The following is a 21020-nucleotide window of genomic DNA, read 5'->3' on the forward strand; positions in this document are numbered from 1 at the left end:
AGAAAGAAGCACAGCCAGATAGAAAGACATACAGACAGAAAAAAGCACAGACAGACAGAAAGAAGCACAGACAGACAGACAGAAAGAAGCACAGACAGACAGACTGACAGACAGAAAGAAGCAGACAGACAGAAAGAAGCACAGCCAGATAGAAAGACAGACAGACAGAAAAAAGCACAGACAGACAGACAGAAAGAAGCACAGACAGACAGACAGACAGACAGAAAGAAGCACAGACAGACAGACAGACAGACAGAAGCACAGCCAGATAGAAAGACATACAGACAGAAAAAAAGCACAGACAGACAGAAAGAAGCACAGACAAACAGACAGAAAGAAGCACAGACAGACAGACAGAAAGAAGCAGACAGACAGAAAGAAGCACAGCCAGATAGAAAGACAGACAGACAGAAAAAAAGCACAGACAGACAGACAGACAGACAGAAAGAAGCACAGACAGACAGACAGACACACAGACAGACAGAAGACCATATATATATTCTGCAGTATTTGTAAGCTATAGAAAGGGTTTAGTTAAGCTAACCCGACTGTCACATTAAGCACACTACAGAAGTTCTATATGAGGAGATTACACAGGTATTTGGAGCTCAGCCATTAAGGGCGTGGTCATTTTTCAACGGCCATATGGCTTTAACTACAACTCCCATGACACCTTGCGTGATTTTACCGGAAAAAGAGTTCGCCTTGTTCGGCGTTACATGAATAAAACTACTGTTCCCGTGAAGCCTTGCGTCGTTTTAAAACCGGAAGAACGCGTTCTCACAAGTGGGGGCTCACACTAGATCCAAGTTAGGAGCTGTGAGCTCAGCTGCTGCTAGCTAGCTTTAGGCCCATCATGTAGCCCAGCGCTGCCGAGCCCATAACCCCCCTTTTTTTCTGCAAAACGGTTAGAGAAATTCACCGGTGCCGCTGAGAACTGCAGCTCGTGCACTGAGCCTCGCGCTCGCGGGACTGACACGAGCCGACTTCAGGCCGAAAGCGCATGAGTGCATGAGGATCAAGGCTTATATTGCTGCACCTTTTATTGCAAAGAAAAGAGAGAGAGAGAGAGAGAGAGAGAGAGAGTAAGTAAGTCCTCCAGACCGCCGAAGAAGAAGCACGAGCGCGGGGGGGGAGAGAGAGAGAGAGAGAGAGAAAGAGAGAGAGACACACACACAGAGAAGGGAGAGGGAGAGAGATAGAGAGCAGAGAGAGAGAGATGGAGGGAGGGAGCGAGAACGAACGCAAAGTCTTTTGTGCTTCCCCTCCCCCCCACCGGAGCAAAGGGGAAATGTCCGTGTCCAAAGGAGGAGGTGAGTGGCTTTAAAAAGCGAACCGTGCAAACAAGAAAAGCATAAAAAACCTCGCGATTGCACTCACTTTTGCATGTTTTGCGCCGTGCACGCTTTGTGTTCCTGATGCATTGCAAACTTGGGAGTGTTTTTTTTAAAAAAGGGTCAGTTGCGTTTCCTGTTTTAAGATCTGCCTTTTTTTTGTCTGCAGAGTTTCCTGGTAAGACAAAAAACGCTCTCCTGGGTTCAGTAACCTGCCTGTGCGTTGTTTTTGTTCCACGGTTCATTTTCTGCTTTGCACTGCAGTGACGCCGCGAGTTACTTATGCGTGTGTGTATGTGTGTGTGTATATGTGCATCTATATATCTGTAAACATGTTCCGTCTGCAGTAGCTGCGTGCAGGAGGACGTGCACGACGAAATGCGTAAGATTGCGTGCAAAGTGCATGAAATAAAACGTAAATAAACTTCTATTTCTTCCTGCAAAACACGCACAGGGTGGAGGGGGTAGATGGGTGGGATGAGGAGGTGGGGGGCCACCCAGACTGTAATATCTGTGTAAAATAGTTGAATGGCACAACCGGGTAAGGTAAAGCAAGCAGAGGTGGAAAAAAAAAAAAAAATGACGCACGCAGGAGTTTAGACGATTTTATGAGTTGCCAGTTTGTTGTGACTGTGCGTAATGGAAAATGATTGGGACGCCCTGAGCTTTGGCCCAGTAGCAGGCTGTTGCATAGGCAGACCTTGCACAAAAAAGAATCCTAAATATAGTTTTGTTACTGAGAACCTATTGAAAAAGAAATGCAAACAAAAGTGTTGAGCTTTTTTCCAAGGAACAAGTTCTTAAATCTCTGTTGCCCAATTTCTACAACCGGATCGTGACCCGAAGGCTCGCTCTTTGCACCTCGATTCTCTTTTTGCATGCTCTATTCTCCTCTTAATCTAAAAAAGCTCGTACGGATCTTAATCACGGCCTCCGACATACGTCTGATCCTGCAGCAGCAAGGCTTAAAAGATTGCAGCCCCAGACCAGGAGGCAGTGTTCACATAGTAGAAGGCGTTGTGCAAGAATGTGGGGCCCTGCCATGATGTTTTCCATGTCGGAAGAGGGGTGGATGTGTTAATGCGTAACTGGGACACACCTGGCTCCACGGTTTTAAGATTCGGTTTGAGTCGTGGCCCCGGCAACACGCACGCAAACATGGACGACTCCTACCTGCGTAGGGACAGTTTGGGAGTGTCCAGGAAATGGATTGTGAGAAGGCAGGGCTGTAATGCTTCGTTCAAGTGTTCCTTAGAAGCTTCTGTTTGCCAGTTGCTGTGTCATCGTCATTGTATAAGCACTTTCAGAAACCACGGTCGGTAATCGTCAGGTTACGTATGTGTGATTCGTGAGCGGAAACAATGTGTATATACATGTATACGTGTGTATGTGTGTGTATAATATATATTACACACAACCTGGTGACACACAATGCAGATCCATTTAGTAACCAGGTTAAAAAAAAAAAAAAGTCAAGCATGGTTGCCATTTTGGTGCACACCTGAAGGTTGTGCGATTTTATTTATTTGTTTGTTTGTTTATGTATGTGTTTATTTATTTATAAAGATGTTTGTTTTTTCATGGTTAAAACCCATAAACTAACTAAGTGTTACTACATACTGACAATCCTGCAAGCATTTCTGAGAAACCTGCATTCACACAGAATTTCTAACCATTGTTCAATGAGTAAAGTTTCCTCGTCGGAAAATCCCATCTGCAATCAGTCAGAGCCGACATGGTGCGAGGAGCGGCCGATTACCTTGCAACGCAGGATTTTTGTTCAGAAACTGGAGCCAGCTTGAATATTTATAGGTGTGACTCTTAAAGCAAAGTGGATTTTTTATTATTATTATTATTATTATTATTATTATTATAATTTTTTTTTTTTTTACGAAACAAAAAAAAAAATCCAACTGATGCAATTTTCAACCTAAAGCATGTGGTGCATTTCAGCTTAATTGGTTAACATCGAGTTTTTAGATTTAACCTTGTACTTAGTGGAGATCACATGTTTTTTTTTTTTTTAAAGCCACATAGACGTTTGAGTGTCATTTATTTATTTATTTAATTTTTTTTCTTTGCTGTTTTTTTTTTGACCCTAAACATTTAACACAAAGTTCTTTCCAGTTTCAGTTTCATGTGTTTCAAATCCCTCTCCAAGAGCCACTCGGTGACGTTTTGTTCTGCGTTACGGTGTGTGATGTTCGGACATGTTTTGTCTCAAGTGGCAGGAAGTTACGCAAACGTGAAGAAAATCTCTTCCAAGATGGATTGTGTCATATGCAGAGAAACGTACGCTATTTAAAATGCATGCATTTTAATCTGAGAATCCGAGAGCGACTTAAAAAAGGCGTTTTGAATATCGTCGATATGCACGTAGCTGGAGAGAAATGAGCCGATTTGCATCGCAGTCTTGTGTCCGGGTTTTAGGTGACTGCCTGTGTGTGTAAAGTTGCTTGTCTTTGCAAGAGCATTGATTTAAAGGACTTATTTGTGCAAATCTTTGTGTTGACTGTTGTGTTTTTCATCATGTGTCACCATGTCTTGTTCTTCTGGCCACTGCTTTTACATGCAGTTGCAACATTGCATCAGCCTGTCTGTCCACAATGGTGCACCGTGCTGTAGCCCCAGCAACCCCGCCGTGTCTCGCCCCTGCAGCCGGCCTTAACGTGTCGGCGCACAATTGTTAGATTTGTCATGCAAATGGATCCTGTGGGTTTTAGCTGCCGAACTACTAAATCTGCCATTTTTTTTTTTTTTTTTTTTTTTTGGACAGGCTGATTTTCAGAAAGCTGCAATGACCCTGCTGTGTTTTATGCAACAGGAACAATCGTATCGTGTTCCTGCATTGTGCAGCCGTGACATTAAGCACTACGCCTTTTGACCGCGGCCTCGGACAGGGCGAAACGTCCAGCTGCAAATCCGCAAACGTCTGGCGTACGCGCAGGGCTTTCGGCAAATCGATCGTCGATCCAGGATCTCGTTACTCACAAACGTCACTGATCGTGCAGCGCACACGCATGCAAAGGGGTGGCATGCTGAAAATAAGACCAGCATAAATAGTGTCTCCCTGGTGTTGAATCTCTTGGGAGTAGTCAGCTTGTTCGGTATGCAGGCGCTCTGACTGAGAGGCCCTGCCTAGAGGGGGCAAAGCATACACTCTATCTCCTCTCTGTTCTTCCTTTCTCACTCTCTCTTACTCACTCCGTGAAGGATGTGAGCTATGCACAGTTGCGCAAGCTGTGTTCTGACATTGATCTGTCTTTTTTTCTCTCTCTTTTTTTTCTACTTTTTTTTTTTGCAGACTTCTGAATAATTGACTTAAGGAAAAAATATGTCCCCTCTCCTCTCTCCGTACTAGTCTAGTGTCTCTTTACGATCGTACTCGCATCCAATCACATAGACTATTACCAAGCCGCAAGGGTCTGTTTTTAATCTGCACCACTAATGCGGTTAAATAAGAAGAAACTAGGCCCCGCTATGTTCCTGAAATCGTACGAAAAGTCCGACGGGCGCGTCGTGCCATTTGACCTTCTTGTCAGCTGTTTTGGAGGCAACAAATATCCTCTCGTCGTCATCGAGCGGCGGCGCAATCTGGTTGATATTAAAGTGGCACAGAGAGTTATCTTCTCCGTGCAAAACAAGACACCAATTCATTTTGCTTACAGGGAGCTCTTGTGTAATTCAGGTTAAACATAACGACTATGAAGACTTCACGTCACGTCAAGAAAACTCAAAACGTTGCTATTTATTTAAAGGATGATGCCGGATGTCGAGTCGCGAGATGGTACGATTAGGCAAGCTTCGAGGTGAAACGATCGGAGCAAGAGGTGAATGTCTAATCAGCACTAAGTGAAAGTTCTGTCTTGTCGCACGGTCTTTACGGGTTGTCGCGTACGGTAAGTCTACTTATCGTCACGGCATGGGCTTAAAAGAGAAGCGTGAGCGGGCAGTTCTGATATACGATCCTGTGATCCACTTATTTGTTTTTTTCACCACCGTTCCCTCACACAACCTTTTTAAGTTTCCTGTCGAAGACGGCTAACTGTGGATCTTTGGCAACGCCGCTAGCCTTGTAAGCAGTCGGTTCTTTACACATGCGAGAACTTTCTGGCATGTGTAAATCTTAAGCCTGACTCGGGGGGAAAAAAACAAGGATTGGTTTTGTGGGAAGATGTTATGCAGGATAATGGTAGAGGCGTTGGCCTGGACATGAGGGTTCTGTAGAAAGACCTGCAGAGGAAGCAGGCAGACAGGAGCCAGTGACGACACACAAACTACTGGCCCCGGCGGCTCGTAAGCTACATGGTCTGCCATCTTTGGAAGTGTGTTCTGTCTTACAGACTGCCAGAGCGGTCTGGGGGGGGGGCAAACAGCCGGCAGCTTAAGAGAGGTTATTTTCATCTCTCTCTCTCTGTCTCTCTCTCACACACAGACTTGGGGAAATTGCCCACAGAGAATGGTTTGTCCATTCCCTCTCTCTTGCTCTCTCTTCCTCTTGCTCTGTGATTCATCTTTCCTCCTCCGGGTCCTTGAAATTCCACAGCCAAACTCATGGGATTGTTGGAATTCCGGGCAGAGTGCGTTAGCGGGATTGTGAGGGTTGACAACAAGTTGCCTCGTCCTCACTCAGGAACTCGAGGCATGCCGAGGCCACGCTAGTCGCCGTTCAGCAGCTCCCAAACCACACAAGTTAAACCAGCAACGGCCGTTCAGAAACGTACCAAATAACAGTAGGAACAAACTTACGTGTCGCATTTCTTTATTATACTCCGTCCGCTAGTTAGAGACTACTACTGGGAAGATTTAATTAGAGGTCATTCGAACGTAAATGTCATGTACAGTCGGAGCTTGGCTTTCGCGACCCCAGCCGACCTACTGTGTCTTGGCAACGTTTGCTTCGGATTGTACGGACTTTCGGCGCATATCCAGAGACTCTTCGGAGTACAGGGAGTTCAACGGTTGACACATGAATGAGCCAGCACAAAGCGCTCAACATGGTTGCCCTTCGATTAAAAAACAAACAAACAGAAAAAAAACGCCACTTGCCTTGTTGGTAAAAGGAATATTGGGGGTCCATGAGCTTGTATGGAGTTTTGCAGGAAGTGTGTGAAACCCTCCCAACAGACTCACCATGCATTAGTTTTCTATTTATACCAAAAGCAGCAGGCAAACTGCTAAATGACAAACCGCAATATTTAGATCCTTCACATGAGAACCTGAAAAATCAGCACTCTGTGAATAAGACCTTGTGTTCAGACTTATGGTGTGTAAAAGTGAATAAATTAACCCGAGCCACATGCTTTATCCTTCTTATGTGCATTTTTTACCTCAGAGACTTTGTCTGACACGTTATGGAGAACCGCACAGTTGTAGAACAGCGTATCGATGACGATATTGTGATGCTTACATTACATTTACGGTGCAGGTTTTTATCAGATGCCGTTCTCCAGAATGCCTTACATTTTTATTTTTCAATTTATTTAACTGGGGGTCACAAGGTCGGGGGTTCGATTCCCGCCTCCGCCTTTGTGTGTGTGTGTGGAGTTTGCATGTTCTCCCCGTGCCTCTCCGGTTTCCTCCCCCGGTCCAAAGACATGCATGGTAGGTTGATTGGCATCTCTGGAAAATTGTCCGTAGTGTGTGTGTGTGTGAGTGAATGAGAGTGTGTGTGTGCCCTGCGATGGGTTGGCATTCCGTCCAGGGTGTATCCTGCCTCGATGCCCGATGACGCCTGAGATGACCCGAGAACTTCGGGTTAAGCGGTAGAAAATGAAGGAATGAATGAATTTATATAACTGAGCAATTGAGGGTTAATGGCCTTGCACAGGGGCCCAACAATGGCATTCGAACTTATAACCTTCCTATCAAAACGTGCAACACATTGACCATTGAACTACCAGGGATGTGGTAGTCTAGTGGGTAAGGTGTTGGGCTACCAATCGGAAGGTTGTGAGTTCGATTCCTACGTCCACCAGGTTCCCGCTGCTGGGCCCCTGAGCAAGGCCCTTAACCCTCAATTGCTCAGTTGTATAAAAATGTAAGTGGATAAGTGCGTCTGCTAAATGCTGTAAACTACCACATCCCAACTTCCAACCATGCTTAATGTCTATAACGGAAAAATGAATCCGACATCTTAACTGACACAACGAGCGTATATGAAGACTTTTCAGTTCTCTTAAGACTTTTTTTTTTTTTTTTTTAAATGGTTGATCTACGGTTGTATGCCATTTATAAGACCTTTACGTTATCACGACCCAAACATGATTCTGAACAAAACAAACTGTAACTGGTTGCTTTACTGTACACGTCAGTCAAACACTCTCGGTAGACCTTCTATGGAGTCCAGGTTTTCTGCTGTCAGTCTAAAGGTCTGGCTATGTGAGACGTAGAAATGTGGACCGAGTGCTTTGTGAGGTGTTTCGAAAGTTTAGTATAACCATTCATAACAACACTTATTCTCATTTTCCTTTTGTTCAATACACGCTAGCCATTGATTCTTTACCAAGTGTACATCATCATAATCCATCGTCCATATGTCTTTCATGGCCCGTATATGTAGACAAGTCCTGAGAGCATATGACCGAGGTGGTCTTGCTGTGATTCAGAGTTATATACTTTATATGATTGCGGTAAGACAGCAAATTCATACAGATGCAAGAAGCCAAGAAGACGGCGTGTATTTTAGGTGCTGGTTTGCGAACAGCCCAGGCTATGTTTTAGGAACTTTTTTTTTTTTAAAGCGTATGTCAACAAACGACAATCACCACTAGGTGAAGGCTGAGTGCCGTTGGCTTGTTCTTGGTTCACCATGACCTGATTAGGTGGAGTGTTACGTTGAAGGCAACTTGGCATGAATGCCAGTCTAGCTGTGCGTGGGTACTGCCTTGAATGCAAGGTGTGGCTGTACAGCATGGTGAGTCGCTGCTTCCTGAATCACTCAAAAGACTGCATTGTAGTAATTGCAGCATTTCTGTGCCTTTGGATAGATCCAAGATCCAGTTCATAACTTTCTGTAATAAGAAGCATGTAAGATGACCTTCCTTTACGCCACCCGTGCCAGTCCCATGCTGAAACCGTATTGGCGGTAAAGTGACTTTGTACAAGTTTCGATCGGTAGATTATTCATAGGTGTGATGAAGGTCCATTTGTTTTTTTTTAAAGGACAAGTCGTGTCCTGTATCTGTGTACAAGACCTGTCTTGTTGGTCATTATAATAAGTTTGTGACCTCAAATACGTCGGTGTCAAAAACGATATTGCTGACTCAAATCTGTGTAACAATAGCAGCATTGTATCTCGGACGTTAATTGAGTAGCTTAATATTCTGCACAATACTTAACAATCGTCCCTTCTTCAGTCTTCCCAGAGTTAGTTTTTCAAATCTTGGCTCTGGAAGTGGTTGCATAAATGAAATCAGGATGGAACTGTGAGTCTCTTTTCATCGCTTTAAGTAGCATCTGTGCAACCAGGTTGGGTTCCTTCCCATGTTTAGATGGAGCTGTTGAGTTTCTGCAGATCACAGAGCGTCTGTGCGAGTCTTGTGTGTTTCTGATTTGTGTTTGCGAACCCGTGGGTGGGTGAATCGGTAATTTGCATGGCTGGCTGGGGGCAGATGAAAGCTGTCCTCTACTCTGTAGAGCGTGTCGCTGCCTGTCCCAGCGTCTCATCTCTCCATCTCTCTGTCTGGCTGAGAAGAGGAGAGCATGGAAAACCGGACGCGTAGCCAGAACACGGCGACAGCTGAGTAGCGTTTGACACGGCACAACACCGCCTGTTATATCTGGAGGCTTTGGACTGGCTTCGCTAATGCTTACGTAACCGTTTTTTCAGCTCGCTACTAGTAGCAGAATGCCTGAATATACTGAATATACTTACTGGATGATGTACTCACTTTTTCTCTCTCCTTCTTCTGTGATTACAGTTTGCAGCAGCTTATTAGGCGTCAAATCGTGACGGGTTATAATTGTGAGGATTAAGGACTTGCCTGTAGTTTGAGTAGATAACTAGGTGGTCATGTTGTCATGTTTTTACCTTCTGGCGTAAAGAAACATGGCGTAAAGTAGAAAAGCGCACGTCACTTCGACGGACAGAGCGAATTTCACCCTTGCCTCGTGTCGGCGTATTGGGTGTTTCACATGTGCAGGGTTTAGTCTGGTTAATTTAGGGCTCTGGTTTGTTTCCCACTCGGTGTAGTTCTTTTAGGCCAGCAGACCAAAGTTAACAAGTACGAGCGCATGTGACTGAGGTATTCTTGCTGTTTATGAGTGAATTCATACAGCTGTAAGAAGACAAAAAGATTGCGTGTATTTGTTTTTTTTTCTTTCTCTTGCACTTGCAAGCTGCCAAACTGAACCGTTAGATTTAACCCGAGCTAGGGCTGGGCGATAATACGATAACGATATGTATTGCGATAGACACGTGATTGATATCAATAAAAAGTGTGTCTGATTAAAACGTTCGAAGAAAACTGAGGTTGCGAAGCGAGTTTTGTTGCATTCACAAAGGCACTCACTCTCTTTATTTTATTCCACTTTATTAAGCATTTCTTACATTTTCTTTCATTTTGCACCTTAAATGTTAAGAGATAATTAAGTGTTCATTGTGACTTTAGACTTATGTTTACATTTCAATTATTTGTGTTTTCCTGGTTCTTGACATTTCTGTCTGGATTATGATCAGAGGAAGGTTAAGTTTAAAATAAAAATATTTTAAATGTAATATCCTGGTCCTTATTTTAAATGGGTCATAAATATCAATAATTATCGATATCGACCGATATGAAACACTGATATCGTGATACAGTTTTCAGCCATATCGCCCAGCCCTAACTCGAGCCAAAGAATAGACTATAGCTCTGTATCAATAAATGCCATGTGCCATGCCACTGATTGGAGGAAGAGAAAATAAATCCTGGATGTGATGCAGAAAATCTTTCTTCATATAATTAGCAAATCATTTATTTAGCACTGGCTTCCTTACAAAGATTTCTTTACCCTTGTTATGTTTGCTGTTTTGCTGTCAGTTAATCACAGATTTAACTTAGATAAGTTATTCAACTTGGTCAACCTGTTTCTTCTCGTTCTGCATTTGTTTAATATTGTACAAGGTGATACAAAAGTCCAAAAGTATTAATGTTACTTTAATTCAGACTAAAAAACAGACCAGTTTTTTAGCTACGTGGTTTTTATTTGTTTGTTTGTTTGTTTGTTTGTTTGTTTACTCACTTACTTACTTACTTATTTAAAATAATGTCCTCAAGGTAATATTACATCCAAAAGGGACAGATTGGACCTCATTTTGATTGGTGTATCCATAGGAAATGGTAAAACAAAAACTAAAAGAAAAAAACTCACTAAGACCAATACAGTGTTGAGGGTGGGGGTGGGGGTTTAAACAGAAAAGCATCGAAGTAATTAACATTAAAGTAGTTTTAGCCGGAGTCGTCGGCTCTCGGTGCCGGTGCACCTGCGTGTCTATCTCGGGGCGTTTTTGTGTATGGTGATGGTTGTGAGGGTAGTTCAGTGTCAGTTTTCTGCCATTATTGTTGTGTGTAAATGTGGGTGGGAGGAGATCCCTCTGCAACAAAGCTGCACTGAAAATAAGAGGAGCACAACCATGAGCGGGGGTGTGAGGTGGAGGTGGGAATGAAAGGGCAGGAACACACTGCACCGGATGGGCAAAAACACACTCTTCCTGATGTCCTGTGCCTACACTTCCTTCATGTTAAGTCAAAGAGTGATATGGTCTCAGCCACATGCAAATGAGCTACTATGGACACGTATATAAGGAACATACGCTGTATAAAATGTTTGTAAATCTGGCAGATAAGTTTAGTTTTGGGTTGAGCAAACAATTACGTCTCATTTTACTTGCTGGTCGAATTATAGTTCAGCGGCAGAAGTTTTCAGTTAAACTTGTTTTGAATTAATTATCGACGCCATGTCTGTTAATACGCTAACAGCTGGAAATGCTAATGCTATTTTTTTTCCATCTCTTTTCTCATATATATATATATATATATATATATATATATATATATATATATATATATATATATATATATATATATATATATATATATATATATATATATGTTCATAGTATGTATGTATGACATTTTTGCTATTTAAGTAGTTTGCAGCAGTCCTGGCTAACATGCTGAATGTACATGATTTACACAGCACTTTATTAGGAACACTAAAGGCCTTACTTTTCAAAACAACAATTCTTCATGCCATGGATTTCCCAATATGTTGGAAACATTGCTTTGAGATTCTAAACTCATTTCAATGTCCTTGTGACCGATTTGAGGCAACGTTTGTTGGCTCGTGCTGGATGTCATTAGAAGATGAAAATTGTTGCCATGAAGTGGGATGCACACGCTCCGCCACAATGCTTAAATACATTGTACATTGTCATTTAAGCCATGATTGATTAGTATTAACAGGCTTAACGTGTGCCAAGATAACACCATTTTAAACACCACCTCTACCAACCTGGACTGTTGACACAAGGCAGGTTGGGTCGATGGATTCGTGCTGCCAAATTCTTAACCTAACTTCTGTGTGACTCAGTGGAAAATCGAGATTATGTTTTTCCAGTCTACATCTGTCCAGCTTTGGAGGGTTTGTGTCCTCTGCAGCTTCAGCTTTCTGTTTTTGGCTGACAAGTGGAACACGATATGGTTTGTTGTTGTGGTGATGTGCGTTCTGAGACGCTTTTCTGTTGGCCGCAGTTCTACAAAGCGGTTATCCGAGTTACCGTTGCCTTTTTCAGACCAAACCAGTTTGGACATTCTCTTTGAACAAGAAGCTATTTCTGCTTGCTGAACTGGCGGTTTTTTTTTTTTTTATTGCATCATTCGTAGTAAAATCTGTGCATGAAAATCTTAAGAATCTTAAATTCTTAATCCAGCCCATCTGACACTAACAATCATGCCATGAAATGATCAAAACACCACCCCACCCCCTTCTGACGGTGCGCCGATCGGCATGACTGTATGCATTACACTGCTGTTACCAAATTGCCTGATTAGATAGTCGCATGAGTAAGCAGGATTAAATGTGTTCCTAATAAAGGGCTCGGCAAGCTGGTTTGATTTTTATATACAGTTCAAGTAACGCAAGATTGGGGACATGTTGCTATTATGAAGAGCTGAATTCAATGTTTAGAGAATGCCAAAAACAAATGGCTCCCAACATGACAGTTGTATTAACTCATCCCGTATTTTGGCACCGTTAGATCGTGGCAGGCACTAAATTCCAGGGGTTTCGTTACCACGAGGTAAAGTGGGCATATTTCCGGAGGTCTTGGAAAAACGCCTTCTTAAAAAAACAAAAAACCCCCCAAAAAAACAGCATACTATGAAGGACAAAAACAGTCATACAGGTTGATTTATTTTAGAAAACAAATAAACAAATACTACGGTTAGGGTTAGATGATCAAATAGGCTACGCCTACCTGATGACGCAATATCTGTTACACTGTACTGAAATCCCTGGAAATAAGTGCCTGCCGTTAGATCATACGAATCCCGTAGCAATCAAAAGTCAATTACAGCAAAGATCATATCTGGTTATATTCCAGATTTTCTTACATAGCTACTTCAACGCATATAACAGCATTAAAAACAAAAACCCAGAGGTCGTTGTCGGTCATTGAAAGACGGAATGCGAAAAGAGACAAACCTGGTACGTTTTAAGTCCGTATTAGTGTAGATGCCGCCAAAGGTGGAGGCTGTTTTTCACTCGTTTCGAATGCAGGACTAATTAAGTAACGGAAGGAATAAAACACAATGGGGCATGCCCTAATAGAAATATAATCAATTCCAAGGGTCGTGTGATTGGAATTAAATTTTTTTTAAGAACAGCTCGTCCTGAAAGATGTTATCAAAGGGTTCTCTCGTGAATGAGACGAAGGAAACGCAGCTATTCGTGATGCCAAGAAATCGTAAAGCGCAAACCCCTGATGGCTTTTCTGTGATGATGGTGGCACAAAATTCAGACACCAAGGAACAACATCGCCATACTTAAAGCTTCAACAGATCAAAGATTACTCAGTTGTGTCTGGTAAAAGGCACGTTTTAATAATATCTGTTTATCGTTAGGTTTAGAGTATGTCTAGAGTCGCAGTTTTTAGTATAGAAACACCATATTGACACACACACACGTGATTTGTCTTGTCAGAATTATTGATTCTGTTGACTTCACAGTATTTAATCAATCTGACAGATTGAGGAATTCATCTGTGCTGAGGTATAAAAAGATCACAATCATTGTTTTAGTCATAACTTTGAGCTACCCAAATCATTTTCCTTGAACGCCGCTAATATTTTCTACAGAACATCTAAAAAGACGAGTCGAACAGGAAGTGTTTGTCTTTTTAGCCGAAACTGTCTTGTTTGTTGTTACGGATCATGTTCCACTCCAGTCATCTCACAGTGCGATAATGTACTGTATGAATCCTTTACTCTAGATTCATCAACGTGCAGAGTCGAGTTCCCAGCACTCCTGGCGCTGATATCTGGATCAGGCTTGTTGGATTAGGATTTGAGTAGATCAGGAACTGCGACTGAAAGGATGTTCATATTTCCTGCATAAGCTGTTGCTAAGCTCCCTCCTGTGGTACATGGGTGTTTTAATAGAACTCCATGATGTGGTCATGTGCCTTGTTTAAGATATACTCCAGCTTTTGGCGTTCGTTGCATAGGTATTCTTATTATAGGTAACTTATTGATGGATCAGAAGGTATTGATTATTTTACTATAACTGCAGCTTGGACAGTAATGCGGCTCCAGTTCACAGGTTTATATCATTGTTTGCATCATAATTCGATCATTTCTACAGTAACCTGGACCAGGACTAGTGTAGCAGTGTTTTTTGGAGTCCCCATTGTTAGCGTTTTGCCATGTTTTCTACCAGTTTTGGTTGTTTTCTTGGTAACGTGAACGGCTAGTCTTTTTTCAACTTGCAAAAAGAGGACGGTTAAGGAATGAAATTATAGCTGATATAACAAGCGATACTCCGATAGACGTTTGTCAACCTGGTCACTTGGTGCATTTTCTGTGATCAGATATCTATCCAATGGTAAAAAGGCCAGGTCTAAATGCCCGCCAACGTTTTCCAGACGGATATAAATCCGATGGTTCAAAACCCTTCAGGAGGTGGTCTGGGACGCATTTCAGATGAAACTGGACAGGTGTAAATGAATGTGGTTGTTCAAGCCCCATACGTCAGCGCTATACTCCTCCCAAACGGAAGTACGTCACTCGCAGGTGATCTTTCACCCAGGTGTCTCGTCGGGTCTTAAAATGCACCGCTGCCGCCAGCGAAAACGCAGCAAACAGTAAATGCTGTTTTTTGTAGCATAACCGTCGTAATGAGTTTTTTTTAGTCTTCTTTTTGATCGCATTCTGAAAACCACATACACCAAAGCGTGTTCCATTTCAATTACCCCGGAAATGAGGTAAAATATATTAGCATTTTGGACGGGAGTAGAAAGATCGGATCGATATCCGATCGCCAAGACGCATTTATGTTGCCTAATGTAAATGGTACAGTTTTAACAAACCAGATAGCTATCGGATCAGAGAAAACACGCGAAGTCACCAGGTGTACGTAAGTTCTGTAAGAGAGAGAACTAAAATATCTGCAAAACATCGAGGAGTAAACGTGAATAAATCGTACTGTATTATCTAGATATGCTCTGTTATTGGAAAATAATCTGCTTTGTCATAGTAATAGCATCATCGTTCGTCCCAAGCCACAGTATGCCGCCTTGATATGCTGAGGAGACTCTCAAGCCTTCTTTGAACTACCGTTGCGTCACTCGGCTTTACGGACGGTTCTTCATGAACGATCACTTAAAGACTTCTGCAGGAAGGAATTATTGTTGGTCTGTGGTGAACTCGGAAATCACACCGACCCGCTAGTTCCTCAGGAGCTCTCGGGTGCTCAATTCCTCTTAGATACAAAATGGTAGAAAGGACATTATTTACATTGACATTTATTTTCCTGTCCAGTGGCACCGAAATGAGGATGAGGTTCACTTCTGAGTCTGGTTCCTCTCAAGGTTCCTTCATCATATCTCAGGAAGTTAGGGATAGCTTGCACGGTAGGGATAAATGGCAGAGATAAATTTTAAAAATTAAGGTTTTATTCTGTTTCTATTCTTCTGTAAAGCTGCTTTGAGACTGTGAAGTGTTGAAAGTGCTATACGAACAAATTGGATTGAAATTGCTATTTATTTTGATTCCTTGCGCAATCGATATTTATGCAACACATTTTTATTCAACACCTTGGATTCTTCAGCCGAAGATGGTTTAAATCTGAGACAGCGGTGAGAATCTGTGACCCTGCGTCAGCTCAGTTTCAACCCCTCAGGAAAGATTTCTGCCTTTCTGCACAAATTTCACCTCAAAACATCTAGAAACATTTCCAGTAAATATGCAAAGTTCTATTTACTGTATTAATTCAGCACTGGAGCGCTGGGTTCTAACATTCGGTGGTTTGTGTAATAGATGTTGTTTTATAAGGATTAGCATGTTCGGGTTTAAACTTTAGGCTTTTGGTAAATACTTTAATATTCGTCCTCTAAATACTAGATGAGACGTTTGCTCTCTTTCAAATGTTATTTCTTGATATTTAATCTCGATAAAAGGCATCATTGCTGACTGAGATGCATATTCTTACTGATGGTGAAAAAGCTAATGTAGCTCTCTATAATCAAGGCTTTATTTTTGCTTAACACTGATGGAGGGAAAAGATGAGCAAAACAATAGTCTGCTTTGTTTATTTATTGTTTTGTTTTTAAATCTAAAATGTCAATGAGGGAGGTGTGGCCTGCGTGTCTGCTGATCTCAGTGAGGGAGGCGTGGCCTGGTTGTCTGCTTATCTCACTGAGGGAGGCGTGGCCTGGGTGTCTGCTTATCTCACTGAGGGAGGCGTGGCCTGGGTGTCTGCTTATCTCACTGAGGGAGGCGTGGCCTGGGTGTCTGCTTATCTCACTGAGGGAGGCGTGGCCTGGGTGTCTGCTTATCTCACTGAGGGAGGCGTGGCCTGGTTGTCTGCTTATCTCACTGAGGGAGGCGTGGCCTGGGTGTCTGCTTATCTCACTGAGGGAGGCGTGGCTTGGTTGTATGTTGATCTCAGTGAGGGAGGCGTGGCCTGGGTGTCTGCTGATCTCAGAGAGGGAGGCGTGGCTTGTGTGTATTTTTCTCACTTAGGGAGGCGTGGCCTGGGTGTCTGCTGATCTCACTGAGGGAGGTGTGGCCTGGTTGTCTGTTGATCTCAGTGAGGGAGGCGTGGCCTGGGTGTCTGTTGATCTCAGTGAGGGAGGCGTGGCTTGTGTGTATTTTTCTCACTGAGGGAGGTGTGGTCTGGGTGTCTGCTGATCTCACTGAGGGAGGCGTGGCCTGGGTGTCTGCTGATCTCAGTGAGGGAGGCATGGCTTGTGTGTATTTAGATCTCACTGAGGGAGGTGTGGCCTGGGTGTCTGCTGATCTCAGTGAAGGAGGTGTGGCTTGGTTGTATGTTGATCTCAGTGAGGGAGGTGTGGCCTGGGTGTCTGCTGATCTCACTGAGGGAGGCATGGCTTGTGTGTATTTTGATCTCACTGAGGGAGGCGTGCCCTGCGTGTCTGCTGATCTCACTGAGGGAGGCGTGGCCTGCGTGTCTGCTGATCTCACTGAGGGAGGTGTGGCCTGTGTGTCTTTTGATCTAAGTGAGGGAGGTGTGGCCTGTGTGTCTTTTGATCTCAGTAAGCTTGATCTGATTGAGATCAGGGGAATTAGGAGCCCAAGTGCTCTAAGCATTCTTGAACAGTTGGAATGGCAGAAGCAAGAAGCACTTACGGTTGGACGGCGCCCGTGGCTGCAGATCCTGGCAGAGTAGTAGGATGGCACAGTAAAAGTGGCTCACATGCTTACGCTTTTGCATTTTTCCTGCTTCCATCACACACATCAACTTCAGGAAGTGAATGTTCACTTACTACAGCGGCACATGTCAGGCAGTGGGATGTATTATACAGTAAGATAATCAGTGTTACTCATGTCGTGTGTGTGTGTGTGTGTGTGTGTCTGTGTGTGTGTGTGTGTGTGTGTGTGTGTGTGTGTGTGTGTGTGTGTGTGTGAACGGAAATTTTTGGTATTAAAATTCCAGAAGTGTCATTCATTCATTTACTCATTCTTAAAAAATGTGACGTTTGAGAATACATAGTTAACTCTGATATTAAAGACCCTTTATGTTGTTCACACCCTTTCTCTGTCTCTTTTTCTGTCTCCCCCCCCCCCCCAAAAAAAATAAAAAAAATAAAAAATACACTCTCACATTTGGTTTCGGCCCAAATTGTTGCTGTTTATTGGAGTAGAAAGGTGAATTTGACACGAGTCTATATAATGCATGTTGCTCTATTGGCCCGGCCACCTGTCAATCACACCACAAGCCCTGCCTATGGCTGTAAGTGCTCGAGAGAGCCAGCGTAGCACCGTATATGAGAGAATGCATCCATCGCAGTTAGCTCGTCTCCCCACTTTGCTCCTGTACAACACTCGCGCTGACTCTGTGCTCTCGCGTGCACTTGCACTCTCACTCCCTCCCTCGCTTTTGCTCAGCCAGGATCTGGAGCCACGGGCGCCGTCCAACCGTAAGTGCTTCTTGCTTCTGCCGTTCCAAAGCCGGATGATGTAGCAGAGCATTTACCTGGAGAGCAGCCTTTTTTTTTTTTCGGTGCAGCTCGATTCTAACTGTTTTAAATACCAGCGTCATTGTTTGCATTGCTTTTCAGTGTCGATGCCATTATTGTAAAAATTTTTTTCCTCCTCCATGCAGCTAAGAAGAAGCCGCCTGTGCCCAGGCTCCCTAAGGAGGCGTTTGAGCAGCAACCTACACCTCCTGCGTAAGCAGCGCTCTCGTTTCTTCTCTCCAGTCTTGTTTAAATTTGACCCAAACATATCTTAGTTTAGTGAACTTTCCTGTAGTTAAATAAAAAAAAGATATATGCTGAAGTCGCTTCATTTTTTATTTTTATTTTTAAAGAGTGAGCTTTTGTATGTGATTTTTAAGAATTACACACCTCATGAAATCGGATAAAACGTTTTATTTTTAATTTAATTTTATTTTTTTTATATATAAAATATATTTTTTTATTTGTTTCTTCAGACCCCCAAGAGACCTGGACTCAAAAGCCTGTGTTACCATTGGTGAAAAGGTAGGACATCTCTCTTCCCTTCTCTGTTCAGTTATTCCCTCTTTCCCTCTCTTTTATATTCCTTTTCTTTTTCTATTCTCGTTCTTCTTTATTTGTTTATTTATTTATTTACTTACCTACTAACTTTTTTTTTGTGAATAAATTCGAGCCGATCGTGATAACTAGTCATGATGAACTTTTTCCACTTTTTTTCCGTGCTTACCAATATAACATCAAATTAGTAACTGAAAGTAGAATAAAATGTTATAACTAAATGATAATAATAAAATTAAAATGCAGAAATAGAAAGAATTCCGGCATAACGGAACAAAAATACATCTCGGGTCGAATAATTAATAGGACGTTATAATGAAATAAAACTAGATTAATTAAAATAAAATATTAAAATATAGATTAAGTCTTCAAAAGCATACTGACATGGAATGAAATAAAATATATTTTTGGAAGAAAGAAAAGAATAAAAATGCTCAGATCATATTAATAAATGATTAAATAAACATGCTGTAGTCAGATCTTTTTAAATAATAATGAAAAAGAAAATCACGCCGTATTCGATGCAGCGGCTAATAAAATATTCAAAGCCAGTTCAAAAGCGTATGTGGTGGTGATGATTAAAACAGTGATTACAGAGATGAAGTTTTTGTGAATGAACCCCGTCATGGTCGCTGAGTCTTTACTAACTACATTAATTTACACGGAAACGTAACGTCATCGCGATCAGCTCCAATATTTGATCGGATGATGAAACCTCATCCGAGCTGGACCATGTGATAGCTAAGGAGAAATAAATAAATAAATAAATAAAGGAAGGAGAAAGAAATCTACAATGTGAAATGTTTGGATGTGATTTTAAAATGTTTAATTTGTCTGAAATACCCTTTCTTTCTTTCTTTCTTTCTTTCTTTCTTTCTTTCTTTCTTTCTTTCTCTCTTTCTTTCTTTCTTTCTTTCTTTCTTTCTTTCTTTCTTTCTTTCTTTCTTTCTTTCTCTCTTTCTCTTTCTTTCTTTCTTTCTTTCTTTCTCTCTTTCTTTCTTTCTTTCTTTCTTCAGTGCTTTCTTTTTCTTTCCTTCTTGTGCTTTCTTTTTCTTTCCTTCTTTCTTCAGTGCTTTCTTTTTCTTTCCTTCTTGTGCTTTCTTTCTTTCTTTCTTTCTTTCTTCAGTGCTTTCTTTTTCTTTCCTTCTTGTGCTTTCTTTTTCTTTCCTTCTTGTGCTTTCTTTCTTTCTTTCTTTCTTTCTTTCTTTCTTTCTTTCTTTCTTTCTTTCTTTCTTTCTTTCTTTCTTTCTTTCTTTCTTTCTTTCTTTCTTTCTTTCTTTGCCCTAAGAGCTACCAAAAGTCTTGTATTTAAATTCAGTATTGTTTGATTTGAGACATCACTCATGTAAATGAATTTATTTAATTATTTCTTGTTTTATCACTTTACATCACGTGGTATTGTCTATAAAAAAAAAAGATGTAGTCTGTTTTAATGATGTTTTTATATTTTGTGCAGTGCTTTGAGGTACTTAAAAAAAAACTACAGTTATTTTATTATTTATTGTTCTTTTTAAATTATTTATTTCATTTTTTATGATGTCATTGTGCTTCTTGCTCATGTACACTGTGTTTTGGACAAGGTTAAATCTCAGGACGTGTTAGAACGCATTTCGTATCTCTTCGTATCATTCCATGCCTTCGGTGATGTAAGGTTCTGCCGGACCACTTATAAAAGCTTAGCTCAATGAATGGCCCCCCAGAGCCCTGAAGAACGGCCAAGCGCACTTTATAGCTCAATTGAATCCTTCTGATTGCAGGCAGTCAGGAATGTGCTTTACTGCCTCCTGAGCTGTAAAAATATTTATTTAAACCCCGTCAAGTAAATGGAATTTTCCATTGGCAGAGGCGGTGACTTTTGTGTGTGTGTGTGTGTGTGTGTGTGAGATGACAACTTAACACACAGTCGCTTTAATGGTGGTTGTCTGATAAAGGCAGGTTGGATTTTATGAGGGGGACTGAAAGGGTCTCAGATTACCGAAGGCTGTGTTTTGTGGCCGTCAGGTCTGAAGCTCTTTCTGGTGTTAACCAGTTAGAGCAAGTAGCAGCAGGTAGGAACAAGCATGAGCTCTTTCTCCACCTATCACTGCTGAAGCCACTGCTGGGGACACTGCTGGAACAATCACAATTTTTAGCTTAAATCCAGAATATCCTTTGTCTATTTTCTGTCTACAGTATGATCGTCTTTAGGTGTATTTTTTTTTTTTTATGTGCATCCTGGATTTATTGAGTCACTGTGATAAAATGAATCACTTGGTGCTGAAGTGCCACTTTAATTGTGTGTGTGTGTGTGTGTGTGTGTGTGTGTGTGTGTGTGTAGAATTTTGAGGTGAAGGCAGATGATCTGGAGCCGATCGGAGAGCTGGGCAGGGGGGCGTATGGAGTGGTGGACAAGATGAAGCATGTGCCCAGTGGCATAATCATGGCTGTAAAGGTTAGAAATGCACAAA

General features: G+C 42.0%; 1 protein-coding gene across 4 annotated transcripts in view; it reads left to right on the top strand.

The window, feature by feature from the left end:
* The first annotated feature begins 771 nt into the window (after window positions 1–771).
* The window catches only part of map2k6 (mitogen-activated protein kinase kinase 6), a 34679-nt gene continuing 14430 nt past the window's right edge, over window positions 772–21020 (top strand). Inside the window, exons 1-4 of one of the 4 annotated variants that reach the window (XM_027160441.2) lie at window positions 772–1313; window positions 18162–18228; window positions 18492–18540; window positions 20891–21004. In XM_027160441.2, the coding sequence (XP_027016242.1) occupies window positions 1220–1313; window positions 18162–18228; window positions 18492–18540; window positions 20891–21004 (324 nt within the window). In that variant the 5' untranslated portion in view covers window positions 772–1219. Of the gene's footprint in view, window positions 1314–1403; window positions 1513–5088; window positions 5165–17717; window positions 17977–18161; window positions 18229–18491; window positions 18541–20890; window positions 21005–21020 lie in introns of those variants that run through there. The other 3 variants (XM_027160442.2, XM_047817054.1, XM_027160439.2) reach the window with 3 other exon arrangements.

The sequence above is a fragment of the Tachysurus fulvidraco genome, chromosome 8 (assembly GCF_022655615.1).
Source record: "Tachysurus fulvidraco isolate hzauxx_2018 chromosome 8, HZAU_PFXX_2.0, whole genome shotgun sequence".
Taxonomy (NCBI): Eukaryota; Metazoa; Chordata; class Actinopteri; order Siluriformes; family Bagridae; genus Tachysurus; species Tachysurus fulvidraco.